General features: G+C 41.5%; 1 protein-coding gene across 1 annotated transcript in view; it reads left to right on the top strand.

Annotated features, from left to right (window-relative positions):
* Positions 1-22,836, top strand: part of LOC126285287 (fatty acyl-CoA reductase 1-like) — a 148,272-nt gene that overhangs the window by 102,744 nt on the left and 22,692 nt on the right. Inside the window, exons 6-7 of the mRNA XM_049984576.1 lie at positions 627-819; positions 12,962-13,204. Coding sequence (XP_049840533.1) covers positions 627-819; positions 12,962-13,204 — 436 coding nt within the window. The remainder of the gene's footprint in view (positions 1-626; positions 820-12,961; positions 13,205-22,836) is intronic.

Below are 22,836 nucleotides of genomic sequence, written 5' to 3'. Positions count from 1 at the left end.
CGCGTTATAGCATGCAATGCAGCTGCCCCAGTGTACAGAAACTGTCCGAAATCATGTTTCTTATTTTGTATGCTTGTCTCATACATTTGTCCATTATGCTTATTTCTTTGCACGAATACTTCATAATCCCAAAAGGTTTTCACGGCCAAATGTAAATGAACTATTTTCGGCGCTTCACTACAGGCACAGACCACTTTTTTCCGTTTCTAATAGAATATTGGCAACACGAATACCCATGGGAATTCCAGGTTTCCCTCAGCTAGTATTCGATAATAATCATTATTAACTATATGGTGACCTTCTTATTCTCTGTCAAGAAACTAACCGTTGTTGTTTCCCTCACACTTTGTCTCACTACTCAAATGGCACCTGTCTTCCTTTTCCTGTTTGTTACTTACTGGAATTGGCAGAGGGCTGCCGTTCTCAAGTGCCCTACGAACTTCAAATGTTGACTGTGATCTCTTACGTTTCGTACACGATTGTCCGTCTCTTCCTCAAGTGAAAGAGACGAAAGTCAGCACATAACCAGGAACCATTTGCACTGCTCAAGTCTTTAGTAGATAAATTTCATAGCACAGAAGACTACTTGAAGAAATAGCTGTTTTGAACAACTTTCTTTCCGACAGTGGGACCAGTCTGGAAGGAGCCGCTAGAAGGGTGGGCAGCGAATATCAATGGACCAGTCGGCTCCTTCGTAGCTGGTGGAAAAGGTGTGCTGAGAGCTATGCTGGCGAACCTCAACTACACAGCCGACACCATACCCGTCGATTGCACGGCAAACGCCATCATCATCGCAGCGTGGCATTTTGCAGAGACGAGGTACGGATTACATCGAATTACTATCCTTATGAGCTACTACGTGCCATGCTTTATAGCAAGCTTTATGCTATCATAATACCGTTTAAGACTGCCCAGTTCTGCCTTTTATCTTAGGATAGTTATTAAAACAGCGTAAACGAAAGGGGAAGTTTCTGTCTAATATCCTACAAACGACGTGATCGTTAGAGACGGTGCACAAACAAGAAACGTAAACTGTGGTTAAGCAAACTTACCACTGGTGATTCCCAGCACGGCTAGCAGAATCTGTTAGTTATGCCGCCGGTGACGAACACTCACTGAGGGCAACATATTTTTTTTATGAATGCTAAGTGCCCTCCCTGTCACGCCGTAGTGTCATAGCGTGCAGTTAGCCTGGGTTTTCCTAGTGAAAGGTGTCTGTTGAGTCAATCACCGTTCATTCACTTATAACGTATCCTTCGCTTCAATTACAGGAGAGCCTGTATACCTTTACTTTCCGATCGCACATTGACCTGCTCCGACATATAAGACTCTCTGCTGTGTGGGGTTTAGTTAAGTTTTCAGGCACCTAGACGCGCAACAGTTCATCGGCCGACTGACCGGTTGACTATTTCGTGTTAGCCCCCACACGTAACGACCGACTGCGCTCTGAGTTTATTACATGGTCCTGTTGTTGTGAACTTAAGGTGTTGTGAACTTAAGATAAAGTTCACTGAGCTTATGTTCTACGATATCTCGCTTGGTTTTGCACTGAGACAAGCACAGGTGTTTGCCTCTGCTCTTTTAAAAGTAATGAGGCCAAAATAAATAAATGAAATAAATAAAAAGGTCGAGAAGAAACAGTTGGCAAAGAACGGCATCAGCTTCCCCTTATGGATCATGGCTTCCTCGATAGAGATAGGAATTTCCAATTGAATAACATCGTTCTATAGTGCTTTGAGGAAGACTGCAGTGACATATTTTTTTCGTCTTGAGCACCAGACTTTCTGCGTCTGACCCTGCTGTAACACTTCTAGAATGCTAACATGCACTTGGTCTATGCCCACGAACAACTGGCCCGTAATTTAAGGGAACTGTGTGCGTACCATTTGCCAAGGACTTTTTGAACCCATGTCACCGAGGATCGTTGCAGAATTGCGTTCCATATGTGCACCAACACGATATTAACCAGCGGGTCATAATGTTTCGGCTACTTTCCGACAGTCCATGGTGTGGAACGGAAGCCCTCCTTGAGAACACTAACTGACATTTGGAGGTTACAGTCTCCTAGAAAGTCAACGGTTATTCTGAAACTTAGAGTATTTTCTGCTTAAAGGATAGTGTTCTCTCGAAGTGACAGTGGCCAGTGTTATGGGAATGTTTTGGACCTGAATGCTTTAATTTAGAGACATCTGCGTTATGTGCTGTGCCCGGGTGCAGAAGGCCACCTTTAGTGAGTACGTCATCAGGTATTTGGAGCTCTGTAGTTCCTGTAAAGTGCCAGTGGAGCACAGTGCTGCAGTCCTAATGGATCGTGAAGCACGATTAAACCGGAAAAGAAGTTAATCGAAGAATTTGAGGTGTTAGGTTGCTGAGGGATGTGGGAAATGAAGTGGGTTAATAGGACGACGAATGGTGATGGTCTCCAGAGAATCAGCAAATTAAGGGACGTACGGGTAACACTGACAAGAAAGAAAAGATGTAATGACATGATGTGTGTTATGACATCAAAGAATAAATGCCATGACAATGAAGGGAGGTGTAAAAAAAGCTGTAGTGGAACACAGGGACTGGAATAAATACAATAAGTAATTGAGAATGTAGGATGTAAGTGCTGTTCTAAAATAGGGCACTGCTTCCATGGAGCGAAGCCGAATGAGTGCCACTCGTTCCCATCACTCGCTCTGAGTGGGCGAGGATTCGCTGAGTGCCAGTCACAGTACGTGCTGTGAAGAAAAACATGGAAGGTAGTTACGTCACAATACAGTGTGTTGTCTACAGTAGAGCACTATGCCTGCATGTACTGGAGAACTCTGTCACCCACTTACATGCGAGCGTTATCCACGTGGCGACGCGAGCTGCGTGAGTGGATGTAATGTTTGGTGAGGATAGTGTCGGTTATCTGCAACTACCGAAGAGTGTATCCCACCTGTGTGTGGCACACAGAAACAGCACACGCTCGCAGTGCTATGTTCTGAGGTGGAGAGTTCAACGCAGGAGAGGGAGGCGTGGTCGACCGCTTCAAACCAGCCAGTACACTGGTGACTAGGCAAAGAATTTCGTTTAGACGCCACCTCAGAATTCGTTAACTGCGTTATGAGTGACTGGTCGCTGAATGCCGATTCTCAAATGCAAGTTCAGTTGCCACCGGTTTACCTGGATAGCGATGGCACAGGTGCGAAGGTCACGAACGTGATCTGTACAACCATAGGCTGAGCCTGTTATGTGAACCCTACCAGCGGACGTTTTGTGAGAATCAACCGAAAAACTATATTTTAGAGCTATATTTCAATTAACAAAATATTATTAAGACTTTAAGGCTTACTTAGGTATGCTAAACACCACAGTGTGATTAACTGATGCTAATCAAAATAGTGTGGTTTTTTGTGGCTATTGGGTTGTATGTTATGACGTTCTGTAATGTAAGATGTGAGCAACATAATGATAAACAAACAGCAGCGTCTATTAGAATAACGTGCAACGAAATATTTTGCTATGAGTGGCGATTTATGTGTGGAGCTGTAGTGAAAGTGTGTTCAGTAATATAACCTAACATAGTCAACGAGAGCTGTCTAACCCATAGAAGTTCAGTATGGACTGCATAATTAACAGTTTTGTGTTCTTGATCTCAATACGAACATCACTTTGGTACCTCGCACTTACTGTCGAACGTCCACTGTTTCAGTGTGGCTGGCTGTAATAGTAGGGACCGTTGCTGTGTGTCGGCTGTGCGAGAAGGAAATATGCAAACTGATCAAATGCAACTGATAATAGCAAATCGGCAAAGTGAGGCTGCAACTGGCTGTGTGCCTACATTATCCGTGACTGGCAGAATAATGACCCTCTGTGCTGTATTTCGGGGAAGAGGAAAGTAGTTAGCGGTATCAGTTCCCTGTGTCATGGCTGTCATAACTAGAAGTTTATGGAGCTGACTACTTGAAAATCTTGATGCAGAAGCATAAATAGGTTCCATCTATGAGCCCCACATATATGGCGACAGACCAGCTCTGAGTGGTACCTGCTGTGGAGAGTGCCTGTATGGTGGTACCATCTGCAGACGTCACTGTGCACCATATTACTGAATACGCAGCACGTATCTAAAATATCTACAATAACACCTAAACACCTTAACTCTCTCTCTCTCTCTCTCTCTCTCTCTCTCTCTCTCTCTCTCTCTCTCACACACACACACACACACACACACACACACACACACACACACAGGTGCGCTCGCCCACTGTTTATGTCACGATTCAAAATATTACTCACATGTCTATTACCGTTCATAATTTGTGTCTAAAGTATGAAAGTGGACTCTTGAACTAAGTGCAACAACGCTCTCCCAATGTGTAAATTGTTCTATAACTGTACGAAACACATGCGGTTATAAATAAGACGCTAAGCAGGCAGCTGACACTTCAGTTTCCACATGAATGAGACTACATACAGAAGTGAACTTGTGCTAAACATATGTTGTCTTAAATACTGCGCCAAATAGGCGGTCTGTGACAGTTGACACACACCAATAAATTATTTGAATTACAGTTCTCTGTCAACGACTATAAGTGGGCGGTTAACGTATAGTTTAAAAATGAAACCTTTTACATGACTATGGACTTTCAAATGAAATGCCACAATGCTGTTTCCATTTCTAAATTGCGTGTAATATTTATCAAAATATGTAAAGATATTGACATTCGAAATTTAGGACTACTGGAGGATATGTTACTTCTGGTACAAATACTGAACTTCCTTTGTCAAGTATTTTTAAAAGTTTTTCAATAAGGCTTCTCCTGACTAAGCACAATTTTAGAGGGAGGGAAGGGGGGAGGGTGCTGGGAGAAAGTAATGCATCATGTGGACACTGTAACAAAATATAATCGAGGTTATTTGTTGGTACCGGCCGCGGTGGTCTCGCGGTTCTAGGCGCTCAGTCTGGAACCGCGCGACTGCTACGGTCGCAGGTTCGAATCATGCCTCGGGCATGGATGTATGTGATGTCCTTAGGTTAGTTAGGTTTAAGTAGTTCTCTAAGTTCTAGGGGACTGATGACCACAGTTGTTAAGTCCCATAGTGCTCAGAGCCATTTCAACCATTTGAACCATTCTATGTTGTTTAATATAACTTTTTTCTCACATTACTCTGGGACCACCCATGATAGCATGTTTATCCACTGTCATCAGATTTTTCCGACAATTTAACAGAAAAATCCCATCTAAATGGGATTCGTTTTCATTAGATATTTAATGGGTTGTGTCGCATAAAATCCATTTTTTCGCTTCATACATGGATAAATCTGTAATGTTCCAATTATGAAATGGAAATACATACCACGCACCAGGGGAATGATGGATAAGTTTTAAAAAGTAGGAAAGTTCGATACCTCGAATATACAATCGTTCAACCAAAATAAAATTATTTATCAAATATATACAGATTTCAAGTACAAAACATATTTAGTTACTTATTGTAATGCTCAACTATAATTACAGTTCTCTGAACGTGAACGAAATTGTGATCACTGTTCGAATATAATTTCGCCTGTATTATTTATCAAAATATATAAATATTTCAAGTACAAAACATATACACATGGCATCCATAACAGCACTACTGACTTGCCTCACAGCTTAAAATGCACTTTCCAGCGAAGTTAGTTCGATTATAGTTTCACACTTTAACAAACCAGAAATTGTGAAATTTAAAACTTTCCATGCATATAGCTTGTTCCATGAAATGTCACGCAGACTGTTACATGTCAATAAAATTTCTGCCACAATATTTCGGCTGCGCTATTTAAGAGCCTGCCATCTTATGTGTGAGCACCCAAGTGTCACTGTGCAATCACTTTTTTTTCACGTACGCTTCCCCTTGAGCCAAGGCCAGCACCACCACTCGGTAAGATGGCTGACGCAGAGGTATCGTTGGAGAGGGCTTCATGATTCTTGCACGCGAAGTGTGCCGCGAAAAGAGAGGATAGTGACTTCTTGTCGGCAGTCATGTCTGTGGTGGCTGCGCAGTTGTTTATACTAACAAGTCATGCACCTAAGTTCAATCGCTAGTCTGGAGCACAAGCCGCTTCCTAGAGAAAGCTAGAGGGAGCATGACAGACGTATGTAGCAGCCAGAGTCTTAAGTGTGGTTGCAGTTACGAATGTTTCTAGGGGCCATTATGGTTGATAATTGCTGTTGGAACGCCATGTAATTGGACACCAGGTGGGGTGGCATTTCTTGTGTCCATACCGATTCATACAATGATGTGGTGCATGGCCTCTTTATATTCGTGGCACATCTTAGCGCCTTTGAGTATGTCTGTCACCACTGATGGGTTTATATAGGGCAGTGAAAATTTGTTGAGTCCTTCCTGTAATGTATATTTGTGGATGACGCTTTGAAAGGCTTTTTTTTTAACCTTACTCATATGCGAATGGGCAATGTTCTGTTGCTCTGGGACTCATCCCAAATTACGAGTGCTTCTTGATACATGGTCTTACAGTATTGAGATTGCTGTGCATCAACTGTTTTGTCGTCTGCAAGACTCATTCGCTGCTCAACTTTTAAGGTATTTATGTTTCAGTTCGTACAGTTTCAGTTGCTCTAACAATATAAAAAAAGTCACAGCTTTATATAGTGACAGTAATGGAGTTTGTCTGCTGTATACTGGTCAAGTGTCACATTATTACTTGCATATCTAAAATGTCTGCAGAAGCATGTAAGCACAGCCATAGAAAATGTTGATGTCTATGTTATTATAATGTCTAAAATTTCTACAAAAAAGCGTCTACACACACATACACACACACACACACACACACACACACACACACACACACACACACACACAATATGTTTACGTCAAGCCTCAAAATATTATTTCCCCGTCCAAATAACCACCATAGTTAGAGCTTAAAACATGACTGTCATCTCTCTAATTAGTGCGCCAGTGCTGTTTCTGTGTTAGAATTACCCTATAACAGTACAATACACATTCAGACAAAAATAACATGCTAAGTATGCAAAGGTCACTTCATCTTAGGCATAAATAATGTTTCCACATCGGAATTATCCTATGAGAGAACAATACACATGCAGATAGAAATAATGTGCTAACCATTCAGCCGACAGTTCGTTTCCGGCACAAATGAGGCTAAGTAGAAAGCGAACCTGACCTAACCTGTAACTGTATGAAACACATGTTCTCTTAAATACTATGCTAAGCACCCAAGAAGCGATAGTTGACACATGCAATTAGACACTCTGAGTTACTCTTCCGTAACTGTACGTTACCAGAAGAGAGAATTTGATGTATAATTTACACTTAATACATAAAAGTCACTGTGAACTACCAAATGAAGTGGAATAATGCTATTTCTGAATTTTCTGTAACATTTATCAAGAATTAATTTGCCGGATATAGAATGGGAGACTCAAACGTTCATAACGGGTGGCAGGGACAAAGAATCCAGTGAAATATTTTTAAGTGCTTTATCTGAAAACTACCTTGAGCAGTTAAACAGAAAACCGACTCGTGGCGATAACATATTAGACCTTCTGGTGACAAACAGACCCGAAATATTTGAATCAGTTAATGCAGAACAGGGAATCAGCGATCATAAAGCGGTTACTGCATCGATGATTTCAGCCGTAAATAGAAATATTAAAAAAGGTAGGAAGATTTTTCTGTTTAGCAAAAGTGACAAAAAGCAGATTACAGAGTACCTGACGGCTCAACACAAAAGTTTTGTCTCAAGTGCAGATAGTGTTGAGGATCAGTGGACAAAGTTCAAAACCATGGTACAATATGCGTTAGATGAGTATGTGCCAAGCAAGATCGTAAGAGATGGGAAAGAGCCACCGTGGTACAACAACCGAGTTAGAAAACTGCTGCGGAAGCAAAGGGAACTTCACAGCAAACATAAACATAGCCAAAGCCTTGCAGACAAACAAAAATTACGCGAAGCGAAATGTAGTGTGAGGAGGGCTATGCGAGAGGCTTTCAATGAATTCGAAAGTAAAGTTCTATGTACTGACTTGGCAGAAAATCCTAAGAAATTTTGGTCCTATGTCAAAGCGGTAGGTGGATCAAAACAAAATGTCCAGACACTCTGTGACCAAAATGGTACTGAAACAGAGGATGACAGACTAAAGGCCGAATTACTAAATGTCTTCTTCCAAAGCTGTTTCACAGAGGAAGACTGCACTGTGCTTCCTTCTCTAGATTGTCGCACAGTTGACAAAATGGTAGATATCGAAGTAGACGACAGAGGGATAGAGAAACAATTAAAATCGCTCAAAAGAGGAAAGGCCGCTGGTCCTGATGGAATACCAGTTCGATTTTATACAGAGTACGCGAAGGAACTTGCCTCCCTTCTTGCAGCGGTGTACCGTAGGTCTCTAGAAGAGCGAAGCGTTCCAAAGGATTGGAAAAGGGAACAGCCCGTTTCCAAGAAGGGACGTCGAACAGATGTGCAGAACTATAGACCTATATCTCTAACGTCGATCAGTTGTAGAATTTTGGAACACGTATTATGTTCGAGTATAATGTCTTTTCTGGAGACTAGAATTCTACTCTGTAGGAATCAGCATGGGTTTCGAAAAAGACGGTCGTGTGAAACCCAGCTCGCGCTATTCGTCCACGAGACTCAGAGGGCCTTAGACACGGGTTCACAGGTAGATGCCGTGTTTCTTGACTTCCGCAAGGCGTTTGACACAGTTCCCCACAGTCGTTTAATGAACAAAGTAAGAGCATACGGACTATCAGATCAATTGTGTGATTGGATTGAGGAGTTCCTAGATAACAGAACGCAGAATGTCATTCTCAATGGAGAGAAGTCTTCCGAAGTAAGAGTGATTTCAGGTGTGCCGCAGGGGAGTGTCATAGGACCGTTGCTATTCACAATATACATAAATGACCTGGTGGATGACATCGGAAGTTCACTGAGGCTTTTTGCAGATGATGCTGTGGTGTATCGAGAGGTTGCAACAATGGAAAATTGTACTGAAATGCAGGAGGATCTGCAGCGAATTGACGCATGGTGCTGGGAATGGCAATTGAATCTCAATGTAGACAAGTGTAATGTGATGCGAATACATAGAAAGATAGGTCCCTTATCATTTAGCTACAAAATAGCAGGTCAGCAACTGGAAGCAGTTAATTCCATAAAGTATCTGGGAGTACTCATTAGGAGTGATTTAAAATGGAATGATCATATAAAGTTGATCGTCGGTAAAGCAGATGCCAGACTGAGATTCATTGGAAGAATCCTAAGGAAATGCAATCCGACAACAAAGGAAGTAGGTTACAGTACGCTTGTTCGCCCAATGCTTGAATACTGCTCAGCAGTGTGGGATCCGCACCAGGTAGGGTTGATAGAAGAGATAGAGAAGATCCAACGGAGAGCAGCGCGCTTCGTAACAGGATCATTTAGTAATTGCGAAAGCGTTACGGAGATGATAGATAAACTGCAGTGGAAGACTCTGCAGGAGAGACGCTCAGTAGCTCGGTACGGGCTTTTGTTAAAGTTTCGAGAACATACCTTCACCGAAGAGTCAAGCAGTATATTGCTCCCTCCTACGTATATCTCGCAAAGAGACCATGAGGATAAAATCAGAGAGAGTAGAGCCCACACAGAAGCATACCGACAATCCTTCTTTCCACGTACAATACGAGACTGGAATAGAAGGGAGAACAGATAGAGGTACTCAGGGTACCCTCCTCCACACACCGTCAGGTGGCTTGCGGAGTATGGATGTAGATGTAGATGTAGATATAGATGTGTGAAGATACTGGCATTTCGAATATAGGCGCACTAGAGGCTATGGTACTGGTGGAACTTTCATCACCTGCCGTTTTTAGAATTTCTTCGGTAATGCACCATTTTAGGGGGAAGGTGATGATGCATCACATTGTACCCTAGGAGAGTATAATCAATGTTATTAATTGGATTACATAGTTTTCATTAGATTTGTCTGTGGTGCCACTCGTAGTAGCATGTTTTTCCAGGCGCGTTACTTTTCTTCGACACTTTGACATAACGAAGTGTAGAAAAATGATGTATTTTGAACAAATGTGTAATGCACAGTATCACTTAAGCTAAAATTGTTCATAAGAGACAGAGATCAATATGTAATGCCGCAACTGCGAAAAGTAAGGACACAACGTAGCGCAAGTGAATGATGGAAAAGTTTCCACAAAGAGAGAAAAATTCCATATCTCAACACAAAGTTAAAATTATTTATCAAATACATAATGATCTCGAGTACAAACCACATGTGGCATTACTGTCACAACCTACTTGTTTTGTACATTAAAAGAAGAGACACATAGCATATTCGATTATAACAACACTATTGTTCCAACTTAGAGCTTAAGCTGCACTTATCGAAGAGTTAACTTATTTATTGTACCACACATTAAAGAATCCAAAACTTGTCTCTATTATGTGTCGAAGTATATAAAAATCGTTCCTATAACATTACGAAACATACATGCAACTGCTGCTGATCTAACTTACAAAATGTACGCTTAGATGATTGGGAAACAGGGAAAACACACATCGAAAATTCAAACAGTTTATTGTATACAACAAATAAACCTGATGAAGGTTCAGTCGAATAATTTGGCCTGCTCCAGAGCACTTATTGTAAGATAGTGGCCATTTACTTTACAGTTCAGATGTTAACCAGAATTATTTCTCCAAACCGAGACAAGTTAGCTATTCCAATCTTACTTGATAATACTATTTACTTAGAGCAAATATCTTCGGGCAACTATTCAAGTTTTAATCTTAAAAATTATCCAAAGCAGGATTCTGCAAAAGTTATTGTAATAGAATTTAAGAAAGAGTAGTTAACAAGATTGGCTACTAATCAGTTCTGGATATATGCCGTTGGAGTATTACTCCGGCCTCACTGTGGAAGCTGTACTGGTCTTCGCCATCTTTCCAAACACATAAAAAACAAGTCATGGCCATGACTTTCATACATGAATATAGTTAAGCCTCATGAACAAACGTGTAATCCTCTATGACGAAAATAACTGCAACAAACATAGAAACTTTGCAATGACTTTCAAGTAAAAAGAATACAGGAAACCAGAGATAATGGCGTAGTTTCGCTGAAATTACTTTGGAAGAGTAAATAACAAAAACTGTTTTGCAGACGCAGAATCTCATATTCGCAGAAAAAACTGAAAAGACTGCTATAAAACTGGGTACAGGGGAACGTAACAAACAAAACACCGCGAATTAATAGGTTTTTGGAAGATAAGAAGAGAAGGAACCTGCTACATCAAGCTAAAAAGTTAAAACGCAGTGTTTAGCTAGGCATAACAAGTACGGAAAGAAAGAAGAAGAAGATTGCGTTTTCTGAACTATAAATCAAGCATCTGTGACGCAAGAAGGTGGGGGCGACAGTAAGCTATAATTGTATATTCGAGGACAGGGGTGGGGTGAGGGTAGAGTGGGAGCCAGTCTCAGACTGTATACTCTCCCAGAGCTGAATCCAGGATGTGAGCTTCATCTCAACAGCCTCCACACTGAACACTGGCCTTTACGATACTGTATCTCGACCGCTTGTGCTCTGTTACTGGGGTGGATTGCTTGCATATTTCTCCTACCAAGTAGGGGATAAACTGTTGTTATCGGAACCGATAACACAGTGGATTCGTAATCGGACATCACATTTACGTGCAGCCGACCTCACTTAGGTCCTCTGTCATTCCAAGCGACTTGTGGCGAGTCCCTGTGTCTTTGCTCAAAATTCGGTATTCTGTTCGACTCCTCGTCTCTCTTCGTTTCATCAAGTCTATAACGACCGTGGCTTAAATTCTATACTTCCTCCTTCGTTTCATATTCTTTCCATAATCGGCAATGGCAATGCTTTTCAAAAGACTGTGCAATTGAAATTGAATGTGAACCTAGTGTGATGTGTTTGCCGTAAACTTCAAAATGCAACATTAAATATATCAAACATTCGACGACTTAGAAAAGGCCTCCGCTCGAAACAGCATGTTTAAAAACATATTATTACTGCCAACGAACAAGAAGATTACATCATGTAGAAGAACAGACTGTCAGTGGGAATAGGGATTCCAATCTTCGATACGCAATAGCGGGAACTATTACCGACAGATACAGCCATATTTCCCTCCAAGCCCTGTTTGCACATAATGCAAATAAAAAGTTTATACAATCCATTATTCGTACTAAATTAAATCATTGATCATCTTCCAGCCATTTTCACTGGATACCAGTTGAGGTAATAGTCATTGTGAATGTGACGAAGTAACAGTTTGAGATATTCATAAGATATTTTTTCGAATGTAAGCTGTAAACAAACCAGAAGACTGTTCCCAGACAACAGTTAATCACATATCATCACCCACCTGGATAGTCGCACATTGTAGCACCCCGCTTTCAGGATTCGGACAAGAGACGGTGTCGCACTTAGTGTGGATGTCGCTATTAGGACGTTTCTTGCATTCCAGTAGGTAAATGATGGGCTCGTACCCAGGTCCCGCCTCAAGTACACGATTCGCAAATATTCGGGAAGCGTTTACAGACTTTTGCATGGATAACTCTAGACACATTATCCACGTGGTCGGTGACGAGGTAGTGAGAGGATGAGACCTTGTCACCTCCTTACGTTATCTGTGCCAGCTCTAAGAGGAACCATGGCAACCCTGCAGAGATGTGGGCGAAAGGCCCAAGAAAAAGAAAAAGTTGTTAACCAGATACCAGCAGTTATCAGTAACTAAAATAGTAGGTCTCTTTCATCAAAACAGTACATAATTTAAAAATGATTGCGATATTTTTAGTAAATGTAACTTTTGTCGGTGAAATAACTGAAAATATTTTAAACACTAAAAAAGAATAATAGCATTTTAAACAGTAATAAAGAAAAATAGCCCAGGACTGGGGCAATTTACAGTTCACTGATCTACATTAACTTGTCGTTTGTTACAGGCAGCCGAGTCCATATGTTTGCAACGTAACCGTTGGAGATCAGAACCGCATCACCTGGGGAGACATTATGAAGCATCTGATGAAGATAAATTCGACAGAGATTCCTCTGAGACCAGTTCTGTGGTATTGTCAACCAATTGTGACGACTTCAGTCGTGTGGTACACAATCTGCCACTTCTTCCTCGAAGTCTTGCCTGCACATATTTTCGACTTCTTCATCCGTCTTTCTGGAAGGAAACCCTTGTACGTATAAATATATAGTGACTGTAGAAATAAGCTCAAGTACTCATCATAATAGTGATTTACTGTCATAATATAGCAGTACATTTTAGAGAGATGTCATCAAGTGGAATATCCTGGCACCATTATCATGAGAATCTATGTATTGCAAGATCGTTCTTGATTGTTGGCACCAGTTTTAATGTTTACGGAACTTATGAGCCGTTGGCTGTTTAATATGACAATACGTAAATTAAATCTTGGAAACGGCAAGCGCATACAACATTACAGAAGAATAAACATAGAATTTTTATTAGACTCATAAGCATTGCGATACTGATGAGTCAAAACGTTATGAAAAACTTGCTGAATAGCGCGGTCTTCCACATTTGGAAAGCAATACAGCAGATATTCTGCGTGGCATAAATTCGAAAAAATCTTGGTAGGTTTGCGTTCGTACGTGGCATTGGATATCAAGGCATAGGTTAGAAAATTCCGTTGGATTTCTGGCCAGTGGCTAGAGAGCATGGAACCGGCCCCCATACCGTCCCAGACATTTTTCATTGGTGTCAGATCCGGTGAATTTGGTAGTAAAAACACCAACATGGGTGTACTATCATGGGCCTTTAACCACTGTACCACGATTCTGGCCTCATGGCAGGACAATTACACCGCTGATAGATGCGATGGTCATCATGGATGACATCAAGCGTGCAATAATGTTCACGTGCGCCATAACTGTCGTGGTGCCTGCGGTTACTACCACAGGCGCCATGGAAGCTCAGGTGATTGTCCTCCCTAGCATAATAATGCACCCATCATCTCACATCCGTGATGTGGTGGCTGTTTCCAGCAGCCCTTATCCTGGATATCGACGTATCTGGACACTGCTACCAACCTAGTGTACCAACAAACGTGTTACATCTGGTTGGGTGACATATTTTCATTGGTTCACGATCCAGTCTCGATGATCCTGTCCTCCCCCCCCCCCCCCCCCATCGTAATTGACAATGTCGTTTGGTCAATACTGGGGTCATCTGCTGCGGATCCGCAAGTTCAGTGATGTATGCTGAATTTTGGTTCGAAACACTTGTGCCTGTACCAGTATTGCAGTCTGTCGCAAGATACGCCACATATGGTCACCTACCTTTTTACACAGTGGCTAAACATCAGACGTCCACATTCTGCGATGAGCCCTTGACGACCACATCTTGTCGCCTACTTCTGGCGTCCCAATTTCTCAACCATTTCCCATAGATGATCGCGACTGTAGCTCAGATTGAGCCGCCTAGCTTCGCCTGTTATCATGAGCTCGTTTCCTGGCACCTGTCTGAAACAACTTGTTCATTGTCAATGCATTTCCGCGTTTGCGATGATTCCCCGTTCGTGTCTGCTCTGCTCATAGACATACCGTCCATCAGTCGGCATTGTGTCTGCCGGTAGTTGATGATAATTTTATGTGTCATCAGTGTATATTGATTCTTGTATGGGCAACGCAAGAACATGTGAAGCACAAGAAAGTAACCGTCTCGTATTCTATATTCTTGTTCTACAGTACGTATTGATCAAGATAGTAACCCTCCCTGGTCTCCTTACAGAATTGCGAGAGCATTCAGAAATTTTTTCGATTAAAACTATAGAATTATCCAATATTTATTTCATAAGAATTCTAACTATTATGGAAATTTTCATTGTATCAGTAGATTAAAATTTTGTACTGTATAAGTTGTCACATTATGCCTTTCGTTGACCTAGATAGAGAATAAAATAAGGCCACACCCCTTTATTTTGAGATTTTCATCATAGTGTCGTTATGATAGTCTCACTTGTCTTGACATTAATTGAACCCAAGCTATGAGCCGTAGCCAGCAGAAAAGGCGAATGGGGACATCGTGACAACTTTAGAATACACAATGTAAAAAAAACGTCGCATTCCACCAATTTAGGGAGGAAGAAAATTGCTAGGCATATTGACTACAAATTCCTCAGAGTAACCCTCCACGTGTAGGAGTTTGCAATCAACGATTCAGGCACACTAAGGAGTAATGGCAGGACCATTCCATCTCTCGCCATAATTAGTTAACTATTTAGGAAGGATTGGATCCTGATACACCAAATTTCTTCGCTCCTCTTCCATCTTCGTAGTGCATATCGACTTATTGATGATAGGTAGTCAATCGTCTACATCTTGCCATGAGACACTACGTTACGCTTTTGAATTCTCGCAACACTTACTCACCACTTGCATTGCTGCTCTTGCCTCTTCAACCTTCATATTAATTTATCGATAACATGTAGACAATCAGTTACACTTTTCCATAATGCAAGATACAATAAGACACACTTGTGGTCTCTCACTGGCACTCATTCGCCTCTTTTATTGCTGCTCCCCCTTCTTCCACCTCCATGTTGGTTTTCCGAACGAGGTGGAGAAGCGATCTGCACAATGTACCGAATTTTGGAGGACAATTGCGCAAATAAACGTCTGGCCTTCCAGGCGCAGGGATTAATCAGTTTTTCTAAACCGCTGGAGGCAAATGCATGGATGGTTCCTATGGAAAGGACGCGGTCAATATTCTTCCCTATCCTTTGGTAATCCAAATTTGCTCTCTAACATCAATGTCTTCACTGTCGATAGGACCTTAAACTATAACCTTCAAAAGTGTCTAATTGATAATAAGTAATCTTTTGCAGTTAGCAACATATAATAAAGTGCAATTCCGATTTCTTAGTTACACTCACTCACCCTTTCGTCACTGTTTTACTGTCTTGAATCTCTGTGTTGACTCATTAATAACAGATAGCCAATTGTCTATGGTTCTCCGTCATACAATAAGTTACGTTTCTGATCTCTCATCTGTGTTTCCTTCCTTGTCATTGAAGCTCATCCTTCATCGCTTTCCATATTGGCTTACCCAGCATGGTGGCGCAGAGCTTGACACATTGCATTTGTGTTTGGGAGGATGATGAATCAAATCCCCCTCCAGCTCTACAAATTTAGGTATTCGTTGGCTTCCGTATATCACTACTGCTTCGAAATGAGCATGGCGTTATCATTCCTTAACTTTTCATAATATTAGTTTCTACACTGCCGCCAACAAGCTCGCCACAGAAAGGACGTTAAATTCCAATTACCAACACTGAGTTATCGACAGTAGGTTGCCAAATACAAATATCAAGGCAAATGCCAGGATGGGACGTATGAAAAAGTTAATGTTTCACAATCCATGGATGATGACCATCTCTAATGATTTAAGTGTCATTACAATTTCAATATCGACTATTTAATAACAGACTGTCAGTGGTCCCCACTTCTTCAAAATATAATTAAGACAAAAAAACGACGAACCACGAATCAATTACCTGAATGGGACAGAAACAGGTAACTGTGATGTACATATACAGAGAAACAAATGGTTACAGTTTCAGATACTTTGTATGATTTATGCAAGAAGGAGACCTTCAAAAATTGAGCAAGTTAGTAACACATTGGTCCAAAACTGGCCTCGCATAGATTGGCAGTGTTGTTGGATATTCTTCACGGGGACATAGTCAAAAATTCTGTCCAAAATTCAGAGCTGGCTGGAGAGCGTTGCCCATAACGCTCCAAATGTTGTCATCTGTGTGGGAGAACACTCGACCAAGCTCGCCGAGGTAGGTTTTGACAAGCACGAAGACAAGCAATAGAAACTGAGACCGTGTGCAGTCGGACATTATCTTGATGAAACGTAAGCCCAGGATGTTGGGCGACAGTCAGGTCACGCAGGTGTGCCTCTGCTGTCTGGGGAGTCTCCCGACATGTCTTCGCCGCTCACTGGGGCTGAATCCGAAGCGGTACTCGCCACTGAAGACAATTTTAGTCTAGTCAATAAAATTCCAGTTCGAAGACGAGTCTCGAGACCGTAACGACAGCAGTGGGATACCAGTCCGACTGTCGCCTGCCATGCAGGCAGATAACCAGGAGCGATGGTCTGGGGTGCCATTTACTTTCTTATCAGGACCCCTCTGGTTGTCATCCTTGGCAGCCCTACAGTACAGCGGTACGTCGGCGATACTGCACACTCCGCCCTCCGTGGCAAGCCATTCTGATCTTACACCTCAACAAGGTAATGCCTACTCGGGCATGGCGAGAGATTCTACTCCATTTCTTCGTGCGTGCCAAATCCTATCTGGGCCAGCGAGGTCATAAGATCTTTCCCTAATTGAAGAAATTTCGAACGTTATGGGTAGATCCTTCCCACCAGCTAGCGGTTTTGACGATCTAACGCACCATTCAGCAGACGTTTGGAACATATCCTTTAGAAGCACACCCAAAAATTTCCTCAATTAATACAAAGCTGAATAGCTGCTTGCATGAGTGCCAGAGGTGGACTGTTGACTTTCTCAAAGTGTGAAGCTTTTTCTCTTGAAAAAATCACCTAATTTATCCTGAAATTTTAGTCATTTTCTTATTTATTTATTCATTAATATTACAGAGTGACTATTACAGAACGCTAACTGTCGTGGTTTTTTTTTTGTTTTTTTTTTTTTTTTTTTTTTTTTTTTTTTTTTTTTTTTTTTTTTTTTTTTTTTTTTTTTGGCATCAGTCTACTGACTGGTTTGATGCGGCCCGCCACGAATTCCTTTCCTTTGCTAACCTCTTCATCTCAGAGTAGCACTTGCAACCTACGTCCTCAATTATTATTTGCTTGACGTATTCCAATCTATGTCTTCCTCTACAGTTTTTGCCCTCTACAGTTCCCTCTAGTACCATGGACGTCATTCCCTAATGTCTTAGCAGATGTCCTATCATCCTGTCCCTTCTCCTTACCAGTGTTTTCCACATATTCCTTTCCTCTCCGATTCTGCGTAGAATCTCCTCATTCCTTACCTTATCAGTCCACCTAATTTTCAACATTCGTCTATAGCACCACATCTCAAATGCTTCGATTCTCTTCTGTTCCGGTTTTCCCACAGTCCATGTTTCACTACCATACAATGCTGTACTCCAGACGTACATCCTCAGAAATTTTTTCCTCAAATTAAGGCCGGTATTTGATATTAGTAGACTTCTCTTGGGCAGAAATGCCTTTTTTTCCATAGTGAGTCTGCTTTTGATGTCCTCCTTGCTCCGTCCGTCATTGGTTATTTTACTGCCTAGGTAGCAGAATTCCTTAACTTCATTGACTTCGTGACCATCAATCCTGATGTTAAGTTTCTCGCTGTTCTCATTTCTACTACTTCTCATTATCTTCGTCTTTCTCCGATTTACTCTCAAAACATACTGTGTACTCATTAGACTGTTCATTCCGTTCAGCAGATCATTTAATTCTTCTACACTTTTACTCAGGATAGCAATGTCATCAGCGAATCGTATCATTGATATCCTTTCATCTTGTATTTTAATTCCACTCCTGAACCTTTCTTTTATTTCCATCATTGCTTCCTCGATGTACAGATTGAAGAGTAAGGGCGAAAGGCTACAGCCTTGTCTTACACCCCTCTTAATACGAGCACTTCGTTCTTGATCGTCCACTCTTATTATTCCCTCTTGGTTGTTGTACATATTGTATATGACCCGTCTCTCCCTATAGCTTACCCCTACTTTTTTCAGAATCTCGAACAGCTTGCACCATTGCATATATTGTCGAACGCTTTTTCCAGGTCGACAAATCGTATGAACGTGTCTTGATTTTTCTTTAGCCTTGCTTCCATTATTAGCCGTAACGCAGAATTGCCTCTCTCGTGCCTTTACTTTTCCTAAAGCCAAACTGATCGTCACCTAGCGCATTCTCAATTTTCTTTTCCGTTCTTCTGTGTATTATTCTTGTAAGCAGCTTCGATGCATGAGCTGTTAAGCTGATTGTGCGATAATTCTCGCACTTGTCAGCTCTTGCCGTCTTCGGAACTGTGTGGATGATGCTTTTCCGAAAGTCGGATGGTATGTCGCCAGACTCATATATTCTACACACCAACGTGAATAGTCGTTTTGTTGCCACTTCCCCTAATGATTTTAGAAATTATGTTGGAATGTTATCTATCCATTCTGCCTTATTTAACCGTAAGTCCTCCAAAGCTCTTTTAAATTCCGATTCTAATACTGGATCCCCTATCTCTTCTAAATCGACTCCTGTTTCTTCTTCTATCACAACAGACAAATCTTCACCCTCATAGAGGCTTTCAATGTATTCTTTCCACCTATGTGCTCTCTCCTCTGCATTTAACAGTGGAATTCCCGTTGCACACTTAATGTTACCACCGTTGGTTTTAATGTTACCACCGGTTGTTTTGACTTTCCTGTATGCTGAGTCTGTCCTTCCGGCAATCATATCTTTTTCGATGTCTTCACATTTTTGCTGCAGCCATTTCGTCTTAGCTTCCCTGCACTTCCTATTTATTTCATTTCTCAGCGACTTGTATTTCTGTATCCTGATTTTCCCGGAACATGTTTGTACTTCCTCCTTTCATCAATCAACTGAAGTATTTCTTAGTTACCCATGGTTTCTTTGCAGCTATCTTCTTTGTACCTATGTTTTCCTCCCCAACTTCTTTGATGGCTCTTTTTAGAGATGTCCATTCCTCTTCAACTGTGGTGCCTACTGCGCTGTTCCTTATTGCTGTATCTATAGCGTTGGAGAACTTCAAACGTATCTCGTCATTCCTTAGAACTTCCGTATCCCACTTCTTTGCATATTGATTCTTCCTGACTAATGTCTTGAACTTCAGCCTACTCTTCATCACTACTGTATGGTGATCTGAGTCTATATCTGCTCCTGGGTACGCCTTACAATACAGTATCTGATTTCGGAATCTCTGTCTGACCACGATGTAATCTAATTGAAATCTTCCCGTATCTCCCGGCCTTTTCCAAGTATACCTCCTCCTCTTCTGATTCTTGAACAGGGTATTCGCTATTACTAGCTGAAATCTGTTACAGGATTCAATTAGTCTTTCTCCTCTTTCATTCCTTGTCCCAAGCCCATATTCTCCTGTAACCTTTTCTTCTATTCCTTCCCCTACAACTGCATTCCAGTCGCCCATGACTATTAGATTTTCGTCCCCCTTTACATACTGCATTACCCTTTCAATATCCTCATACACTTTCTCTATCTGTTCATCTTCAGCTTGCGATGTCGGCATGTATACCTGAATCGTCGTGGGTTGTATGATACAAAAAACTCACAAAAAGCCGCGGAGATAGACTCTTCACACTTTTCTTCAGCTTCTCTCACCGCTGTTACTTTTTTTGTTTTTCACATAATTAAATTCTTACTTAGAAATATGCGTTTTGTAAAATGAAAACAAATTTTACCATATACTTGAGAAGAAATTCATAGACAAAAAGAAAGATTCCGATAATAAAAAGAGATCCCTATACCTAGGTATTTTAAGTGGGAGAGCTTCAGTACAAACCGCTAGCCTGTCTCACTTGAAGTAGGACATTATATTCTAGTATGGTTACTGTTATATGTATGTACGTCGCGTGATCAGCACTACGTGGTTTGGGTATCAGGTATGACAGTACTGAAAATTCGTTGTTTTATTTCTTATTACTACATTATTTCTCATTTCCACATATATGTGGTTCATGGTGTGGGTTCTTGTAGTCATATCATAGTTCATGAACCACGGGCAACGTGTGAGTGGCCAAGTAAGTGGTCCTGACAGTCGGGATACCAGTTACTTTGGAAGGAAGCTAGGCATCTCGGACATATTCTGAGTCGTGGTCACCTTTGCGCTCATACGCCAAAGACTACCAAATCCACCGGTTAGTCCCTCAACCGTTAGGGGTAAAACCCAATAGGACTCCGGGCAAGTAAGGCTAGCAACCTGCTTCCCTGGTACTTTAAATATGATGCTGGCAACAATCAGAGCAAAATGCCTTGGACCCTTGGAGGTTATGGAGTCCCACCTCTAACTGACAAACCAGAGACTTCTAAGATACGACTTGGCAAACAAATGGTAATGAGATGGGGAGCTATTAATATCAATGGGGGCTACTCAGGGAAGAAGGTAGAGCTGCAGAGGCTGCAAGTAAGCTGGGGCTGGACGTTTTAGCTATTAGAGACATTCGGTTAAGGGGTGAGAAAGAAGAGGAAGTGGGAGAATACAAGGTCTACCTGTCAGGAGTCAAAGCAGGAATAGCACAATGGGGTGTAGGGCTTTACATCAGGAAATAATTGGAACCCAGCGTAGTTGCAATAAGGTATGTAAACGAACGGGCTGATGTGGATAGATCTGACAGTGTCTAGCAAGAAAATTGGGATTGTGTCAGGTACAGATCAAGATAAGATGGATAGTTTTTATGAGGCACTCAGTGATGTAGTTGTTAGAGTAAAGAACAAGGACAGTGTTCTGCTCATGGGGGATTTTAATGCCAGGATTGGAAATCGAACAGAACGGTATGAAAAGGTTATGGGTAAATTTTGAGAGGATATGGAGGCCAACAGGAACGGGAAACAACTCATGGATTTCTATGCCAGTATGGGCTTAGTAATCACAAACTCCTTTTATAAACATAAGAACATTCATCGGTATACTTGGGATGGCAGGGGAACCAGATCTGTCATTGAGTATATAATAACAGATCAGGAATTCAGGAAGGCTGTGAGGGACACACGTGTATTCAGGGGATTCTTTGATGACACTGATCATTATTTAATCTGCAGTGAAATTGGGATTGTGAGACCGAAAGTGCAGGAGGTCAGGTCCATATGTAGGAGGATAAGAGTAGAGAAACTTCAGGATAAGGAAATTAGGCACAAGTACATGACAGCGATCTCAGAAAGGTACCAGTTACTTGAATGTAGTCAATTACAGTCATTGGAAAAGGAATGGACAACGTACAAGGACACAGTACTAGAAGTGGCTAAAGAATGTCTTGGAACAATAGTGTGTAAAAGTAGGATGAAGCAAACAGCTTGGTGGAATGACTCAGTCAAGGAAGCCTGTAAAAGGAAAAAGAAGGCTATCAAAAATGGCTACATACTAGAGCTCAGGCAGACAGAGAAAGTTATGTTGAAGAAAGTAACAAAGCCAAACAGATAATTGCAGCATCCAAGAAGAAATCTTGGGAAGACTTTGGAAGCAGGTTGGAGACTATGGGTCAAGCTGCTGGAAAACCATTCTGGATTGTAATTAGCAGTCTTCGAAAGGGAGGTAAGAAGGAAATGACAAATATTTTGGACAGATCAGGAAAACTGATGGTGAATCCTGTGGATGCCTTGGGCAGATGGAGGGAATATTTTGAAGAGTTGCTCAATGTAGGTGAAAATACGATCAGTAATGTTAGACTGTAGTGCAATAAAACAGCTGGGGCGGATGAAATTAAGTCAGAATTCATCAAATACAGTGGAATGGCAGGTCTTAAATGGCTACACAGGATAATTGAAGTGGCCTGAGAGTGGGGACAGCTTCCATCAGACTGGACAAAAGCAGTAATCATACCAATCTCTAAACATGGAAACAGAAAAGATTGTAACAACTACAGAGGTATCTCTTTAATCAGCGTGGTGGGTGAAATCTTCTCAGGTATTGCTGAAAGTAAAGTGCGAGTATTAGTTGAGGCCAACTGGATGAAAATCAATGTGGGTTCAGGCCTCTTAGAGGTTGTGAGGACCAGATCTTTAGATTACGGCAAATAATGGAGAAGTGTTATGATTGGAACAGGGAATTGT

The sequence above is a fragment of the Schistocerca gregaria genome, chromosome 8 (assembly GCF_023897955.1).
Source record: "Schistocerca gregaria isolate iqSchGreg1 chromosome 8, iqSchGreg1.2, whole genome shotgun sequence".
NCBI classification, from domain to species: Eukaryota; Metazoa; Arthropoda; class Insecta; order Orthoptera; family Acrididae; genus Schistocerca; species Schistocerca gregaria.
This window is presented reverse-complemented; position numbering and strand designations above follow the sequence as displayed.